This window comes from Myxocyprinus asiaticus, chromosome 21 (assembly GCF_019703515.2).
Source record: "Myxocyprinus asiaticus isolate MX2 ecotype Aquarium Trade chromosome 21, UBuf_Myxa_2, whole genome shotgun sequence".
In the NCBI taxonomy this organism is placed as follows: Eukaryota; Metazoa; Chordata; class Actinopteri; order Cypriniformes; family Catostomidae; genus Myxocyprinus; species Myxocyprinus asiaticus.
This window is the reverse complement of record NC_059364.1, coordinates 10,564,841-10,580,347: the sequence shown is the minus strand read 5'-3', so window position 1 is coordinate 10,580,347 and position 15,507 is coordinate 10,564,841. Positions and strand designations below refer to the sequence as shown.

At 37.3% G+C, this 15,507-nt stretch overlaps 1 protein-coding gene across 6 annotated transcripts in view; it reads left to right on the top strand.

The window, feature by feature from the left end:
- The first annotated feature begins 415 nt into the window (after positions 1-415).
- Positions 416-15,507, top strand: part of LOC127412422 (collagen alpha-1(XIX) chain-like) — a 210,820-nt gene continuing 195,728 nt past the window's right edge. For all 6 annotated transcript variants that reach the window (XM_051648762.1, XM_051648761.1, XM_051648760.1 and 3 more), the window contains exons 1-7: positions 416-504; positions 2,278-2,402; positions 4,356-4,427; positions 5,920-6,019; positions 12,239-12,362; positions 12,457-12,732; positions 14,469-14,549. In XM_051648762.1, coding sequence (XP_051504722.1) covers positions 503-504; positions 2,278-2,402; positions 4,356-4,427; positions 5,920-6,019; positions 12,239-12,362; positions 12,457-12,732; positions 14,469-14,549 — 780 coding nt within the window. In that variant the 5' untranslated portion in view covers positions 416-502. The remainder of the gene's footprint in view (positions 505-2,277; positions 2,403-4,355; positions 4,428-5,919; positions 6,020-12,238; positions 12,363-12,456; positions 12,733-14,468; positions 14,550-15,507) is intronic.

Genomic DNA, 15,507 nt, shown 5'->3' with positions numbered 1-15,507 from the left:
TACATATATTTGAGTTTGATTTGATTTGAATATATATATATATATATATATATATATATATATATATATATATATATATATATATATATATATATATACATATATATACATATATACACACACACACACACACACACATTAATGTATACCCTTATACATTCATGCAAATTTTTACCTAAAATCTTTGTTTGATGGAGAGAGAGAGAAAAAAAAGTTAACGTCCATGTTTTTTGGCATGTACTGTTTACTCTAAAGTGTGTTCCATAGTGAGCACCTCTCTGTAAGTGTCCTGTCCGTCCTCACGTGTTGTGGTCGCTCTAATGAGTGGGTGGGAGGGTCAGGCAGTGCGACAAATAAGGACACGGTTCCTGCACGAGGTTTCATTCTCACTTTTTATTTGCAAGTGTGCTGTGGAACCACAGCTGTCCAAAATGCGCTAATTGTCCAAACAGGATTTTCTTTCTGTGTGTGTTTGCGTTGGAATAATAAACTTTCTCAGCAAATGTAAGTAGCCTATGTTCATCTGCTTTGCTTCATGCCTTTTCTGGGGTGGTATATGACTTTATTGGTTATTGCAAAGTATGTCTTCCGGTGTCATCTATAAATGATAACGTTTAAGTGATCGCTTTGATGTCAGTTGAGTTGAGCACACAACTGTGAGTCTTTGCTTTCGGTCTCCGTGTGCTTGAAGGAGAGAGAGGGAATGTTCAGCATTGCTGATTTATGATCATTCCTTTACGCAGAGAAATTGCATGACAGATTTGTTTTTGAACATGCACATGACAAATTTTAGCCTATTTTTTTGTCAGATGCGCATAACACCACGCACATTAATGAGTCGATTCTTGTTTTGTTTTGGGAGTCAATTTGATTGCAGTTTAAAGAAACTATCTGGAAATCTACGTTTCACTGAGATATTATTATTTATTTTATTATTTAGTAACAGGATTGAAATACACGTGATCTTTGAGCACTATTATATTAATTAATGTCTTAATATGCTGCTATATAACAGATACTACAAACCAGACTCATGCTTAAGCTTCAGTCGAATTTAGGTTGTTATGATATTATATTATATTTGATCAATATTATTCACTATTTCCATAATTTAGGCTACTGTATTTGTAGGACATGGGTTGTTGACAAAGCACACGTTTTGTCATGTCATGAACTTCATGTTGAACTTCCTCAACATAAAGATTTTAGGTCATAATTTGAATGAACATTTAAAGGAAAGTGAATATTGTAGGTGCAGTGACTGGTCACCATTCCTTTTAGACTAAGTGTTTCACCATTTTGAATCACCTTTTTGCAGTACATTTAAATATTCCTCTCTGAAAATGTTTTTTAGAAATACAAATATTCTATGAAGTTTGTCATTTAATAAGCAGGTATGATACAAGGATCAGAAATATGTTGCTCAGAGTAGATGAAATATTACTTGTCACACAGCAGGACACTACTGTAACTGCTTGACGTCATGTCAACTACCCATTCTACTTTATTCTACCCTATGATTTTCATAGTTTTAAATGGTGATCTTGTAAGGGGGGAAAAACACATTAAAATGTTTAACTTTGAACTTGAGGTACACGTTCACAACGAACCACTTTACTGCACTTTTATCTGCAAAGATGCATAAATGATTGCAGCCTACAAACTGCATGTGATCCAATGGTGCATGCGCAAGTGCTTATTTATTTATTGCAATTTGTTTGCCCTGTTACTTAAGAGCTCAATAACAACAGTCCGTGGTGGGTAACGGATCGTATTGGTTTACAGGAATCTGGCACTGGTTCCTCAGAAGCACCTCATGCTGGTAACTTACTCTGGCCTGGAGTTTATTCTGAGGAGTGAAATGTCACGCTTGACATTTTGTGTTAAAACGTATCACCAAATAATTGAAGTGCTAGACAAATTTCACAAAACATGATCTGCTCCTGTGTATTCTGTCAGAGTAGTTCTTCTATGTATGTTGGCATTTGATATCGGTTGACCTTGAATATTGGACTTGAAAGTGGAACACAACTTTATAAGAGCTGACTAGTTTAACTCAGTTGTTTATCCATTTGTAAAGAGTAAACTGAATATTTGCAGAATATTTAAAATCAACTGGATTGTGATTAATAATGTTAAATGTCATTTAATGCCCCCAAAATGAAGCTAAAATAGGGTAAAAGCAATCCATTGCTGTAAGGACAGTAACAAGTGGTATCAGGTTACCCAGAAAAGCACTAAAGAGCTTTGAAAAGTGACGTTGTTTTCTATTTCTAGGTTTTCAAGAGGCCCTTTCTCATGTGCCAAAGAAGACATGATTCATTTGCTCAGATGGACTGTTTTCCTGTGGATCGTAAATACCATTCCTTTTACTTTAGGAATGGCAGTGAATGAGAGACTAGGTATGTGCTGTATGTTGTCACCAAGAGGTCTGGACCAATGAAAGACACGTTGAGATACACACCACATTTATGCTGTTTTCACACTTGGTTCAATTGCTTGGTCCCAACCTGGCAAACATGCAAATTGTATGTCATTAATAGTAGTCACTTTCACGATTTATGACAGACTGTTTTCATACCAAACATGAACCGTATTGTGAAAGCACCCACATTCACTTCTGTTTACAAAAGTTTTGATTAGAAGCAATTAGAAATGTTTGGAATTTGTTGCTTTTGCCTTTTCGCTGTGCGACGCCAAAACCTGACAACCTGTAAATGTTTCTCACTTGTCATTTGTTTAAGACTTGTTCAGCTCCTCTACACAAGAGGTCAAAGGTGACTTCATTGCCTTGGTGTTCAAGATTCCCATCACGCATAGCGGTGTTGTCACCACCCTTAATTTGCTCTGTGTTTCAGCTCTCTTGTTTGGACTCCTTGTACGCAAACAAACTGTTTGCGATGAAAGATGGCTTGCTTTACTTTAAAAAGTAGGGACTCTTGCACTGCTGTTTGAGGCTGTAAGGAAATAGCGTGAAGCCCTTGAACTGGGTGGCATTAGTGTGAGGTCACCAGGACACATCCGCTATGGTGTTGTGTGTCTGATAGAATTGCTTTATTGGCCCCATTCAGATTAACCTCAAGTGATTAAGGAATATTCTTGCACAGTGTAAATGCCCATGAATGAGGGTCCCATGAACAAGAGGACAGCCAAGCAAAATTTTTGCCAGCTGAGTGAATTGTATCTCTCCAGTAATATAAAGTGTGTGAGCGTGACAGCCAGGAAGAGATTAAGAGAGGATTTACAGCATGGGTCTCTTTTCCTTAAGAGTCGACAGTTCGCCAGGCAGATGTGCTGATTTTAGGACTTTCTGGGTAAAGAAGTGTTTTGCGCGTACACCTGTGTCAATCTAGATATGTTTATTTGCATGATTGTGTGAGTTGCATGTACGTTTGTGCATATTTTCATTTATGCCTATTTTGTCATTTGCATTTAGTACATTTGTTGATGTTGATGAAGCACAATTAATCCTTCAGCAATATCAGGCTGCGGATGTCATGTAGAGGAGACCAGGACTAGTTGTCAAAATGTCTCTGTCTCCGTAACAGTTAGGTTTTGAGTCAAAAGTCGCACAAATGCTTGTTTTCTCCAGCAGTGTTTTTGCATGTTGGTTCCTTTTTTTGTGTTTGTGAATTATATCCTCCAATAATAAAAATGCACTATTGTAATTTAATAGCTATTGGGTGAACAAGTGAACACAATAAAACTACACTGGGATACATTAAGAAAAGAGTCAACTATTTACATGTACTGTAATGATGGTAGAATTTAACTGAAAGGTTGAAACGTTTCTCAGGACAAGGCTTTTTTTCTTATATGTCATGTCAGGACACGTTGTCACATTTTTGGGAGCAGGTTGTCACATGTGTCTGATATGTTGTAATTTTGTGCGATTAATTAATTTGCAATATGTGTCAGCCAAAACAATGGTTTGATATTTTTGTACATTACCTTTTCATTTTTGCTTGTAAAAGGATAATTTTGTGCTTCATAATTGTTTTACTGTTTACATTTTGCTGAAATGCCCTACAATAGGTCATTTAATGGCAGGTTCCCATTGTAACAACTGTATAGTGTGACAACATGCTCTGCTGTTGGGTCATGTTGTCAAGGTTAACGTGTGTTCAGTGTACTGTATCATTTTTCCTGGGCAATAACAATGGACATTTTTAATCACTTTGTTGTAGCCAAGACTTTAAGGTATGAGCCTATACAGAAATGGACTTTTAAAAAATAAACCTATTCACTGGATGTAAAATATTCACTGGTGGTTTTATATGCCAAAACATTTCTAGTTTTCACCAATAAATTCATATTATTCGCTCTTCTTTGTGTAATATTCCTCTCTTCTGCAGATCATTCATGTCCACCCTTAAAGCTGGAGGACAAATGGCAGACCAGTGTGAACATTCACCAAGAATTAACAGGTACAATAAAATAAATACTGTATCTTTGGTCTATATCTTAGTAATCAAGCACAGATTGCCCACATGCAGCACTGTAAAACATCCAACTGGCTTTTTAAAACATCAATAATGTTGCGCATGGCTGAAACTGACAGGGCAGTTTATACAACTAGATTTGCATTTCCTAAAGGAAATGCCAGAGATTGCAAGGCAGCAAAAGAATAATGTTAAAGTTTAAGGTGAGTTTAGGGTAGGCATTGCTTCTTCGCAAATAAAATGCTGCATCAGGGCTGCTTTGTTGTTGTCATGACACTTAGCATGCATGTTGTTTTCAAACAGCTGTAACACAGCCACTGTGCAGTGTAAATGTGACTATAAATGGTTAAATAGATGCAAGAAAGACTAACCACAATGTAATATGCAAATACATGCAGGAAAAAAGACCAATCACATTTCAGTATGCAAATGATTTTAGAAAATTGACATGTCCTGCGGTGTGACATGCTATACTCCATCTAAAACTATTTTAAACAACATTTTGCTAGTTATTTCATAATTTTATGTTATGTCTTATTAATTAAGTGACTACATGGACGATTTAAAATAAACTAGTGAAGGCAAAAAGGTGATTAAAAACAAAGGATTTTTTTAGCAAGTCAGTCCACTGGCGGCCATCTTTGGAATGCTCTCGGGCAGCTATTTTTCAATGTAAACAAACGGTGTACAAGTGCAGCTCTTATCTACTTGAATGGGGAAAGACTGAAATCTCCAAAACAGTTGGTCAAGATTACGATCAGAGAACATATTTCAAATAAACAGTAAAATTTGACAACTCTGGTATCATACATTTTGCTTCTTTACCTCAGATTACTATGAAAAGCAAAATGTTTCTGCTTGTATAGCTAATGCGCATGCGGGTTCTCGAGTTGACTGGCAGGCAATGTCTGTATCTAAGAGGTTATTAGCACTTTTACCTGTAAGGTGGGACTTCCTTTCAACATCCGTTGACCGTTGGGCATTCCAATTTCTCCCAATCATTTTAATTGAAGTTGCCCATCTCTACTAAATAGTCTCTGTTAAAAATGATGAAAAACTTGGCCGGACCTAAGATATGCATTTTCCCTTATACATTCATAATCATTTTCAACTAAAATGCGTCAACTACCCTAATATTAGTTTGTATTTAATTTGTGTTTACAAAACCAAAAACAGATAGCACAGGAAAGGTTGAAATCATCTACATTATACATTTTTGAATGGAGTCTATACGCTAAATGAGCATGCAGAATTAATTGCAGAAATTTTATATTTAGTGTTCGCTTTAGTAAACTTCCCGAATGTTTCAGAATGTTTGAGGAATATCAACACAGTGCTGCCTTGCAAACACTGTAATTTTATCTTGTAAGCGACCAGATGTGCATTCGGCAGTTTATATCTGACAACATTGCCTGAAATTTGTTTAGCATGGATCTAACACAGGCATGTTTTTCTTTTCTTTCTCTTTCGTTTACAGGATTTGATTTAGCCGAGAAATTCCTTCTTCGAAAAGGCCCGGTGATGGACGACAGGCCGTTGTTTAGACTGGGGAGTAAACCCCTCTTCAAACCCACAGAGTAAGTGCTACAAACGTTGATTTGGTTTTGATATCGTGCCATTTCTTTGCTAACACAACTGTCCTAGGATTGTTTTGTCTGAAAACAATGTCGAGCTATCTGTGACAGCAAAGTCCAAAAAGTTATAGCAGCAAATGTGCATATCCATGTGGATGTTTACATAGTTTTGACGTGATCAACGATGTGCAGAACCTTCTGCCATCTGGAGCGAAGAAAGTAGGACAGTTCCTTGCAGAATCGATACTGTGATGAGTACATTATTATGGTAGTTAGAATTAATGCCCACATCCACATGTTGCGTGTTTTAGAAGCTTTACTTCAGCCGTTCTGACAGCTTCTCATATAAATCTCAGTGAGGCCAGTGTGGGACAGAGCGCAGGATGCATAGCTGAACAACAGCATTCAACTCAAGCAGCCAATCAGAGTGGTTTGTGTGAGCTTACACCATGCAAAATTTGCAATTATGCCATCCAGGCTGTTATAGAGATGTTCAGTCATGACGTCAGATTGTAGACAAAGCCGGAAGGCTAATTCGCCATGGGTTATTTTGGGAATGTCCTATGGATGGATTTTCAGAGGTTTATGAGCAAAATAAGGTTGGTGGTTAAAGGGATAGTTCACCCCGGAATTGAATTTCTTACATCATTTACTCACCCTTATGTTGGTCCAAAACTGTAAGCTTACTTTCACATGAGGTGGTATCCCAAAAAAAAACAACAAAAAAAAACAAAACAGGGAGAAGCTGCGCTCAGTTTTAATGCCGTTTTGACGTGTGATGACCCAGATATTACGAGCTCGCTGAGATTATTCCCCTTGCATTGGCTAATAAGGATAAACTGTGAGGTCAGCCGTGAGACATGTTGAATAATTTGGACAGAATTAATTTGCAGATCGTGGGCAGTGGGTCCGAACAAGGAAACAGAAAGGTTACTGCAATTCAGTTCCGTGTAGTAGAGAAATCAAGCAGTAATAGGGAATAATTTTTTCCCTCCAAAAAACAGACATGTGGAGGAGTAATTTAAAAATAAAATAATAAATAATGTCCAAGAATTTGGAGCCACTGTATCCTAGTTTGAAAATATACTGTGGATTGGGGATTAAAACTGTATATTGTTTGTAGGTCATTTGTTTCTTTATTAATTATGTTTTTATCATGGACTTTGGTTCAGTATAATTGATTATTCTGTTATTTTAAGCACACCTGCTGGTTTGGCCACAGAGAGTTAGCATTCGGTGGACCTCTCTTGTTCCCCTACACTTTTTTACTGTGAAAAATAACACCGGTCATCTGCACAGGGAAAGGAGGGATATTTTTAGCATTTTTTTTTTTACAACTGTAGACACACTGTTTTCTCCCTGGGACCCTGAAGGAGCTGTAGGTCAAATGATTTGTGATCTGTTGCTCTATCTAACGCTTGGTGGTCAGTGGCCTGCTGTGAGGCCCACTCTTTGCTGCTCAGACTGGCCCTTAGGGGCCAACTGTTGAAACCGTTCTGTGTGATTCCACCACAGACAAGGAGCAGTTTATTTTCTCCATCTACCTGAAATAAAATGGTTTATTTACATATATCATATGTGAATTAAAGAGATAGATCCCCAAAAATTTACATTTTGATTAATCATTTACTTACCAACTTACCAATGTTACAAACCCCAATGACTTTTGTCCGTGGAACACAAAAGGAGATGTAAGGCAGAATGTTTGTTCCTTTCTTGGACCTGACCCCTGTGATGGGGTCAGTGAGGCTAACTTTCTGAAAATCATAAAAAAACTGAAAATCATACGGGTGAGAATATAATGACAATTTTCATTTTCGGTGAACTATCTCTTTAATTGCAATTAATTTTATGTGTTATATTTTTAAATAAGTTCTGACTGTTGAATCAAAAGCAGCTCGCGATGACAAAGATGCTAAAATTCAATTATTTTGGATGTTAAAATATATTCTGTTTAATGGAAGAAAGGAAGTAATACAGGTGAGTGAATAATGACAGAATTGGGTGAACTATGCCTTTTGAGACAGTGATGTGCTAGTTTTGTTTGTGGGCAAGTTATGTAATAATATAATTAATTACGTCAACATTTGGTTATCAAGTCAGCGGAAAAATGAGCTGGTTCTGATAACAATTCCCAACTGAGTGCCAGCCGAGCACTGGCTTAATCTGAGTCTCCTTGGCTGGAGGTGGAACAGGGTCCTTGGGAATGAGAATGCCAAGTTGTCTACTCAGACCCCCACAAACATGCACACAGTTCTCTAGCAGACCTCAATTAAACTGGACTCTGACAGGTGAAGCTGTTAGTCAGCTGGAAGTGTCGGGGGGGGGGGGGGGGTAGGGGGTGGGGGTTCAAAGAGCCCCCAGCACAACCTCCAAACATCTCTCACTTTACTCGCAGGAAATACAACCTGCCCTGTTGTCCAGTTAAGACAGTCACATGGAGAGGGTAGGCTCCACTCTCCCAGACAATATTCCATTAGTTGTTCCACAGACGACTCTACTTAATTGCGTGATTGGTATTTGTTTTTACGAGAGGTCAGGGGTGTAAGAATGATCTGAAATGTGGGAAGGGGACACAGTATTAAACTTATCAGCTTTGCTTATGAATATTTAGTACTATACGTGATGGGGCCATCGCCTAGTAGTTCTAACTGATTTGCTGAAAGGCCGATGTTGGAAAGTGGGCAGTAGCCATAGTAGGATTAATGCTTAAGCATTCATTCAGTCCTCTATCGATGCTACTGGTCAGCAGAGGCTGAAGAGTGTATTTTTTCTATATTAAAATACTTTCTTAAGTAAGCAAGTCATAGGTTGATTCACTGGAAAACTCTGTTTTACGATCAAAACATTGCTCTGTTTGTTTGATCATTCTGACTAGCCCAACTAATATGCACTGCATTAGAGTGTTACATTAATAAAATCTGGCATATGGCCTCAGATGTTTCTATTTAACATCTCAGTGGTGAAGTGAATTGTTTTTCATGGTGCTTAGGTTTGTGTTGTCAGAAACGCTGCACTCACAACTTCTCAGCATAAGTCAACTGAATAATCATACCAAGTATAATTTAGTGTCTAGCTGGTGGGCAACCAGCATGGTCTTTCTTTTTTTTTTCTCCCCAATTTGGAATGCCCAATTCCCAATGCACTCTAAGTCCTCGTGGTGGCGTAGTGACTCGCCTCAATCCAGGTGGCGGAGGACGAATCTCAGTTGCCTCCGCGTCTGAGACCGTCAATCCGTGCATCTTATCACGTGGCTTGTTGAGCTCATAGTGTGTGTGGAGGCTTCACGCTATTCTCCATGGCATCCATGCACAACTCACCACGCACCCCACCGAGAGCGAGAACCACACATTATAGCGACCATGAGGAGGTTACCCCATGTGACTCTAGCCTCCCTAGGGACCGGGCCAATTTGGTTGCTTAGGAGACCTGGCTGAAGTCATTCAGCACCCCTGGATTCGAACTCGTGACTTCAGGGGTGGTAGTCAGCATCTTTACTCGCTGAGATACCCAGGCCCCCCTACCCAGTATGGTCTTTCTAATGAAGCTTGTTGACCAATGGAGTCTTGCTGGTTAAGCAAGTCAAAGGGGCCATGTCACGAGGAATCAAATTTTCCTTGATATTTTAACATATTAGAGCTAATTGTACTATAAAAAAACATACTGTAAGTTTCAGAACTCAAAACTTCCTCTCCAGTCCAAAAAGAGCATTTATTGTTTCCGCTTTGCAAAAATGTCTCATTTTGAAATCGGCTACATTGTGACATCACTTTGCAGTGCCATTTGTATATCTCCACCTCCACAACATATTGTTGCTGTGAATTGATAAAGAGAGAGAAACTGAGGTACTGAAAGTGGTACAATATTGTATTTAGTTTAACCAACGAAAAGATTGTCATGTTCCTAGTTGTGGAACAGCTGCATCTCTGCATAGCCTTCTGAAGGATTCCAATGTTAGGAATGAGTGACATAATTTTTTTTTTTAACTAAGTTCCTACCTTTGTTTGGCACATTTTTCTAAGGATTCTTTTGAGAACAATTATGATTGAGGCTTTGCAAAGAAACTATAGAGCAGTGCCAACTATATTAGACACAACAGTAATGCCAGTGAGTAACAAATTTAATATTTCTGTTTTATCTGTCTGTTTGTTTGATATATAAGGAATTTTTATCGCAAAATGAACCATTATCAGGACTCCAACGTGAAGCAGATAGTGCTTATTACATGGTGACCAAAGAATAAATGATTTATTATGTAAAAAGAACACAGCATGAAGAGGTTTAAAAAGCACATTAGGCCATATTGAGAACTGCTTATCTGGAGGTGTGAAGCTCTCGTCAAAAACATACAAACTGAAAGCGCTGCATTCGGATTTCTGCCAAAATAAAAGTTTCATTTAACTAGATGCATGCAATTGAAGAAACTGTGACAGAACACTACTATATAGTAAAATGTAATATTTAAAGTAGTAATATTAATAATAATAAGAAGAAGAATCATTCAGTCATAATTACATTACATTTAAGCAATATCTCACTAGTAAGAGTGCTTTTGTACTAAATGTACTAAACATACATTTCATTAATGTTGTGATGCTGTGCAGCAATGTATTTGACAAAAATAACTCACATTTTGTGTTTTGGATTGTGCTGTGAGAATCTGTATAGAAGCACTTCATTTGAAATAAATAATGCAATGGTATGTTGAAAAGGAATTGTTCAGATTTCATTTGATTACATATCTAAAAATTAATTTGGTTAGATATTTTTTGGTGCTAAAACTGAATTAAACTAAACAAGGAATTCAGAAAAAGTAAAATGAAAAACATGGAATTGTGGGGAAAAATTCAGTAGAATTTAGTAAAAAAAAAAAAAAAAAAGGATTTCATAAGGTCCTAGCTTTGCTTGAGGAACAGAACGAAAAGTCTTTATTCACTGGAAATCTTTTCCTTCACTGAAGCTCTGAAATTGAATTCACGCTTTCATGTGTTAATTCTCTTTTTGTGTTTATTTTGGTTTGTAATGAGATGAGGGTAAGTATATTTTATGACAAGAATTTCATTTTTGGTGAACAATTCCTTTAAGAGGGTTACAAGGAAAAAGTATGAAAAATGTGTTTTTACTAATAGTCTGGCCATTGTCCTGTATTATATCTGGGCTAGTTTTCCTTAACCTTTTGGCTACACACTCTCTCCTACTGTGTCTTTCTCTCTTTCACAAAAGCATTTATTTGACCTTGCCTGCCAGCGTGTAAAGTAGAATATATATCATTTTAATAATGTGCATTTTCTCCACTGTGCCTGTTAAAAGACATGCTATGCAGACCTGCCTATTGCCTAGAGAGAATAGAGCATGATATATTTAAGTGGAAACTCATTTTCAGCCTGTCTCTTGTACTGTAAGTCTGATCTCTCTTCTCTCTCCATTTCTCTCTTCTGTACTTTAAAGTATTCATACATGGGATTTTCCCATTGTCAGTTTTTCTGATTAAATATTTGAATTTGTAAATTATCAAATAGTGTATGAAAAAAATGAAAGAGGATATTGGTAATTCTTTCTTTTAAAGTGTTATGAGATTCACCCCAAAGTGGAATAATTCTTTAAATTATTTTAATAACCTGTCAGAAGCTTTAAAATTGTGGTAGCATATGGAGGGTATATAGCTGACTTCTAAAATGCCCTTTTTGAATATATGCAATTTCAAATGTAATATTTCATGAAGCTCACCATGAGATGGGTGTTAATACCCTATTTTGTCCTGTCAAATGTAAAAGTTTAAGAATCTTCCACTGAAAACCTATCTTGATCAACCACTAATTTGAGTATTGGAGGAGAGTTGTCCCACTCAATGTTACCTAAGGCTAAGTATGTTAGGCTAAGTTGGTTTGTTGATCTTAGGTGGTCTCCAAGCCTGGTCAGGCTGGTCTGGTTTTTCTGGTTTTAAAGGAGTTTTGGGCACTTGCCAGTTTGTCAGACTGGGATACCAGCTGACCAACACTAGTTTGGTCAAGTTGGGAGTCCAGCTAGACCAGCTTAAACCAGCTAAGACCAGCAAACCATCTTAGGCTGGTTAAAGCTGTGTTTTTCCCCCCAGCAGATTTAGTTATGATAATATAGGGAAATGTCATATTGTGACCAATTTTATAGTCGTTTTATTATCTGTTGTTCAAATTGTTAAACTCTAATTGTAGGTGCTGGTGTTGTGTGTTTTCTTTTCTATAGATCTGTGTTTACAAATGGACTTTCACATGAATACTCCATTATATCTATATTCCGGCTCAGGAAAACCACAAAGAGAGATCGTTGGTTTCTTCTGCAGATCTTTGATAAAGGTGGAGATACGCAGGTATGTGACAGTCCAAGTTTTTTTGTTTGTTTGTTTTCACCATAAAATTAATCTGAAGTATCTCATCTTTTCTTCTCTCCTTTTCTTCATTTAGGCATCATTAATAGTGGATGGGGCTAAGAAAACAGTGGAGTTTTTAGCTCAGGGTTTTCTGAAGAACAGCCTCCTATATGTGTTCAAAAACAGAGACCTGCACGCCTTGTTTGATCGACAGTTTCACAAGCTCAGTGTATCCGTCGAAAGCAACGCTGTTTCCGTCTTCGTGGACTGTAAATTGATAGAGCGTCAAGTGACCGCTGAGAGGGGTGCCATGAACCTGACTGGACGCACCTTCATCACCACTCGTGTTGAGGATGGACGTCCAGTGGATGTGAGTTGTGAAAAAAAGAAAAAGATGAGCAAAAGAAATAAGGCAGCACTCAATTGCTTAAAGAGATAGTTCACCCAAAAATGAAAATTCTCTCATTATTTACTCACCTTCATGCTATCCCAGATATGTATGACTTTTTTTTTTCAGCAGAACACAAACAACAATTTGTTGGTTCATACAATGCAAGTGAATGGTGACCAGGCCTTTAAAGCTCCAAAAAAATCATATAAAGGAAACATAGAAGTAATCCATAAGACTCCAGTGGTTAAATCCATGTCTTCAGAAGCGATAAGATAGGTGTGGGTGAGAAACAGTTGAAAATTTAAGTACATTTTTCTCTAAATCTCCACTTTCACTTTCATATGTGAAAGTGAAACTAAACAGGCACCACATGTAGCTTTCAGATGAAAAATTTAAAGTGAAAGTGGAGATTTAGAATAAAAAAGACTTACATTTTGATGTGTTTCTAACCCACATCTGTCATATCACTTCTGAAAATATGGATGTAACCACTGGAGTCATATTAGAGCTGTCGGAATGAATGCGTTAATCGCATGCGATTAATTAATGTTTAACGTATTCATTTTTCTTAATCGCGATTAATGCATTTACTGTTAATACAGCATAAACCAGCATAAACACTTGTTTGGGAGCAAGGAACCTTTGTAATTTGACTGCCTGGAGTCATTACACTGACACACACCACAACAGCGCTTCCCTGTCAATGATAAAATTATGGAGAAAGGACCTCTTTGCGCTATTATTTGATCTACAAAACAAGCCCAAATGGGACTTGTGATGGAAATCAAGTATTTTCAGCACATTTTAATTACCACTGAATCACGGCAAGTCTTAACTGTCACTCCGCTTTTCCCATGGGGTTCAAAGCGGCACTGGATGCTGGCGTTGACAGCTTCACGATTGCCGTAACAAAGACGATAGTCACAGTCTACGACAAATTAATATTGTGGAAGATGAGAGTTTAAGAGATTTAATGCCCATTGCAATGAATACTGAACCTATGGGGACTAAAGCCATCTTTACAGAGCAATGGTGGCACAGATTCTGCATCTGAGGTGGCAATTTGGTGTATTTTCACAGAGCAGGAATAAATGCATTTACACAGCAGTTGCAAATGCATAAATAATGTTATGAGATGAATATTTTAAATGTTAAATTATGACTATAGAAATATGAAATGAATGAAAATATGAATGAATACTCAACCTATAGGGACTAATTCTTTCAATTAGTCAACCTCCCAATTAGACTTTGGGAAACGTTTAATGTTACTTGAATAGGTGATGTTTTACTGCATTTCTATCTTTATATTGTGGAAGGCTTTGTTTGGAAAATGTTAATAAAGCATTATATTGTTACTTATTGTTTTGTTTTTTTCTTTCCTAAGATGAAAATAAATGCATTTTGACAGGAAAATAATTATATATGGTGTCAAATTTTAGCATTTTCAAAATCTGCAATTAATCACGATTAGAAATTTTGATCAATTTGGTCAAAAACCCTTACATTCAGATTTTATTTGAGTGATACCCTCAAATCCTCAAAACACTCAAAATCACTCGCAGCAACAGTTTTGTCAAAAGTGTCCCAGATCCCATAGGAAAACAGTGGATCTGGCAACCCTACACATGACTTGTACTTTGACAGTAAGAGTTGTTATATTAAGTTATCAAATATCCATGTTCATGCTCACAAGTACTAACTTACCTTCACAGATTGAGCTTCAAGAGATTCTGATCTTTTGTGATGCTAGAATAGCCGAGATGGACAGATGTTGCGATTCTCCTGGAGTTACGGTAAGATGTTGGCTTTGTGGTGTAGCAGTGTTAATGATAGAGACCCAGTGATCCTTCCTAACAGATTGTAAACTTGTATAAATATCCAATCATTGTACACTAAAATTAGGAGCATTACAGCAGCAGCCATATCACCCTGTAGCTCAAGACCGGTTGCCCACTGAAGCTAAACAGGATTGAGCCCATGGAACCTTGACTCACAATTAATTTCAATAGAGTTTGGTGTTAACATGTTGCTATGCTAACAATGTGATATGCTAATAAGCATAAAAATACATAGCACACACAAATAATGGGTAAAGAAAACCCCTAAACACTATAATTTTGTATTGTTACTTTTCAGTATTATATTAAGTACATTTATAATCAACATTACTTTTGCTTCGTCCACCATCTTCCCTGCTGAAAAAAAACCCCCATCCTAAACCAGCTGGTTTTCTGGTTTTAGCTGGTTTAAACCAGTTTAGCTGGTCTCCCAACCTGGCCAAGCGGGCGCTCTGCTGGTTTAACTGGTCAACCAGCTGGTCTCCCAGCAGCAAACCAGCTTAGGTTGGTTTAAAACGTTTAGGTTTTTTTTCAGCTTACCTTTAAAATAGCCTTCGTCTCAGGAGTGCAGCTTTAAATGCTGCCTACATAGACAGCATACTAATTTTGGGAACACAGCCACGGTGATTTCCATGTATTTTTCTTGGGCTCATGGCCTTCCATTGAAGGCAAAGCCCTTGAGAACATCCTTTTAGCTCATGTTGCTCCGGTCAATAATTTCTGATTAATTAAAGGCAACATCCTGTTTTAAACGATTGGATTAGGGCAAATCCACATCCCTGCTCAATGCTGTAATTGGAACATTGTCTTTACAGTGATATGCTAATCCCATTTGGGATTATATTTCTTTAGCATTTCCTCACTGTAGCTGAATGATTCAAGTGGCCAACCTGGTTAATATCTGTTGCTCAGG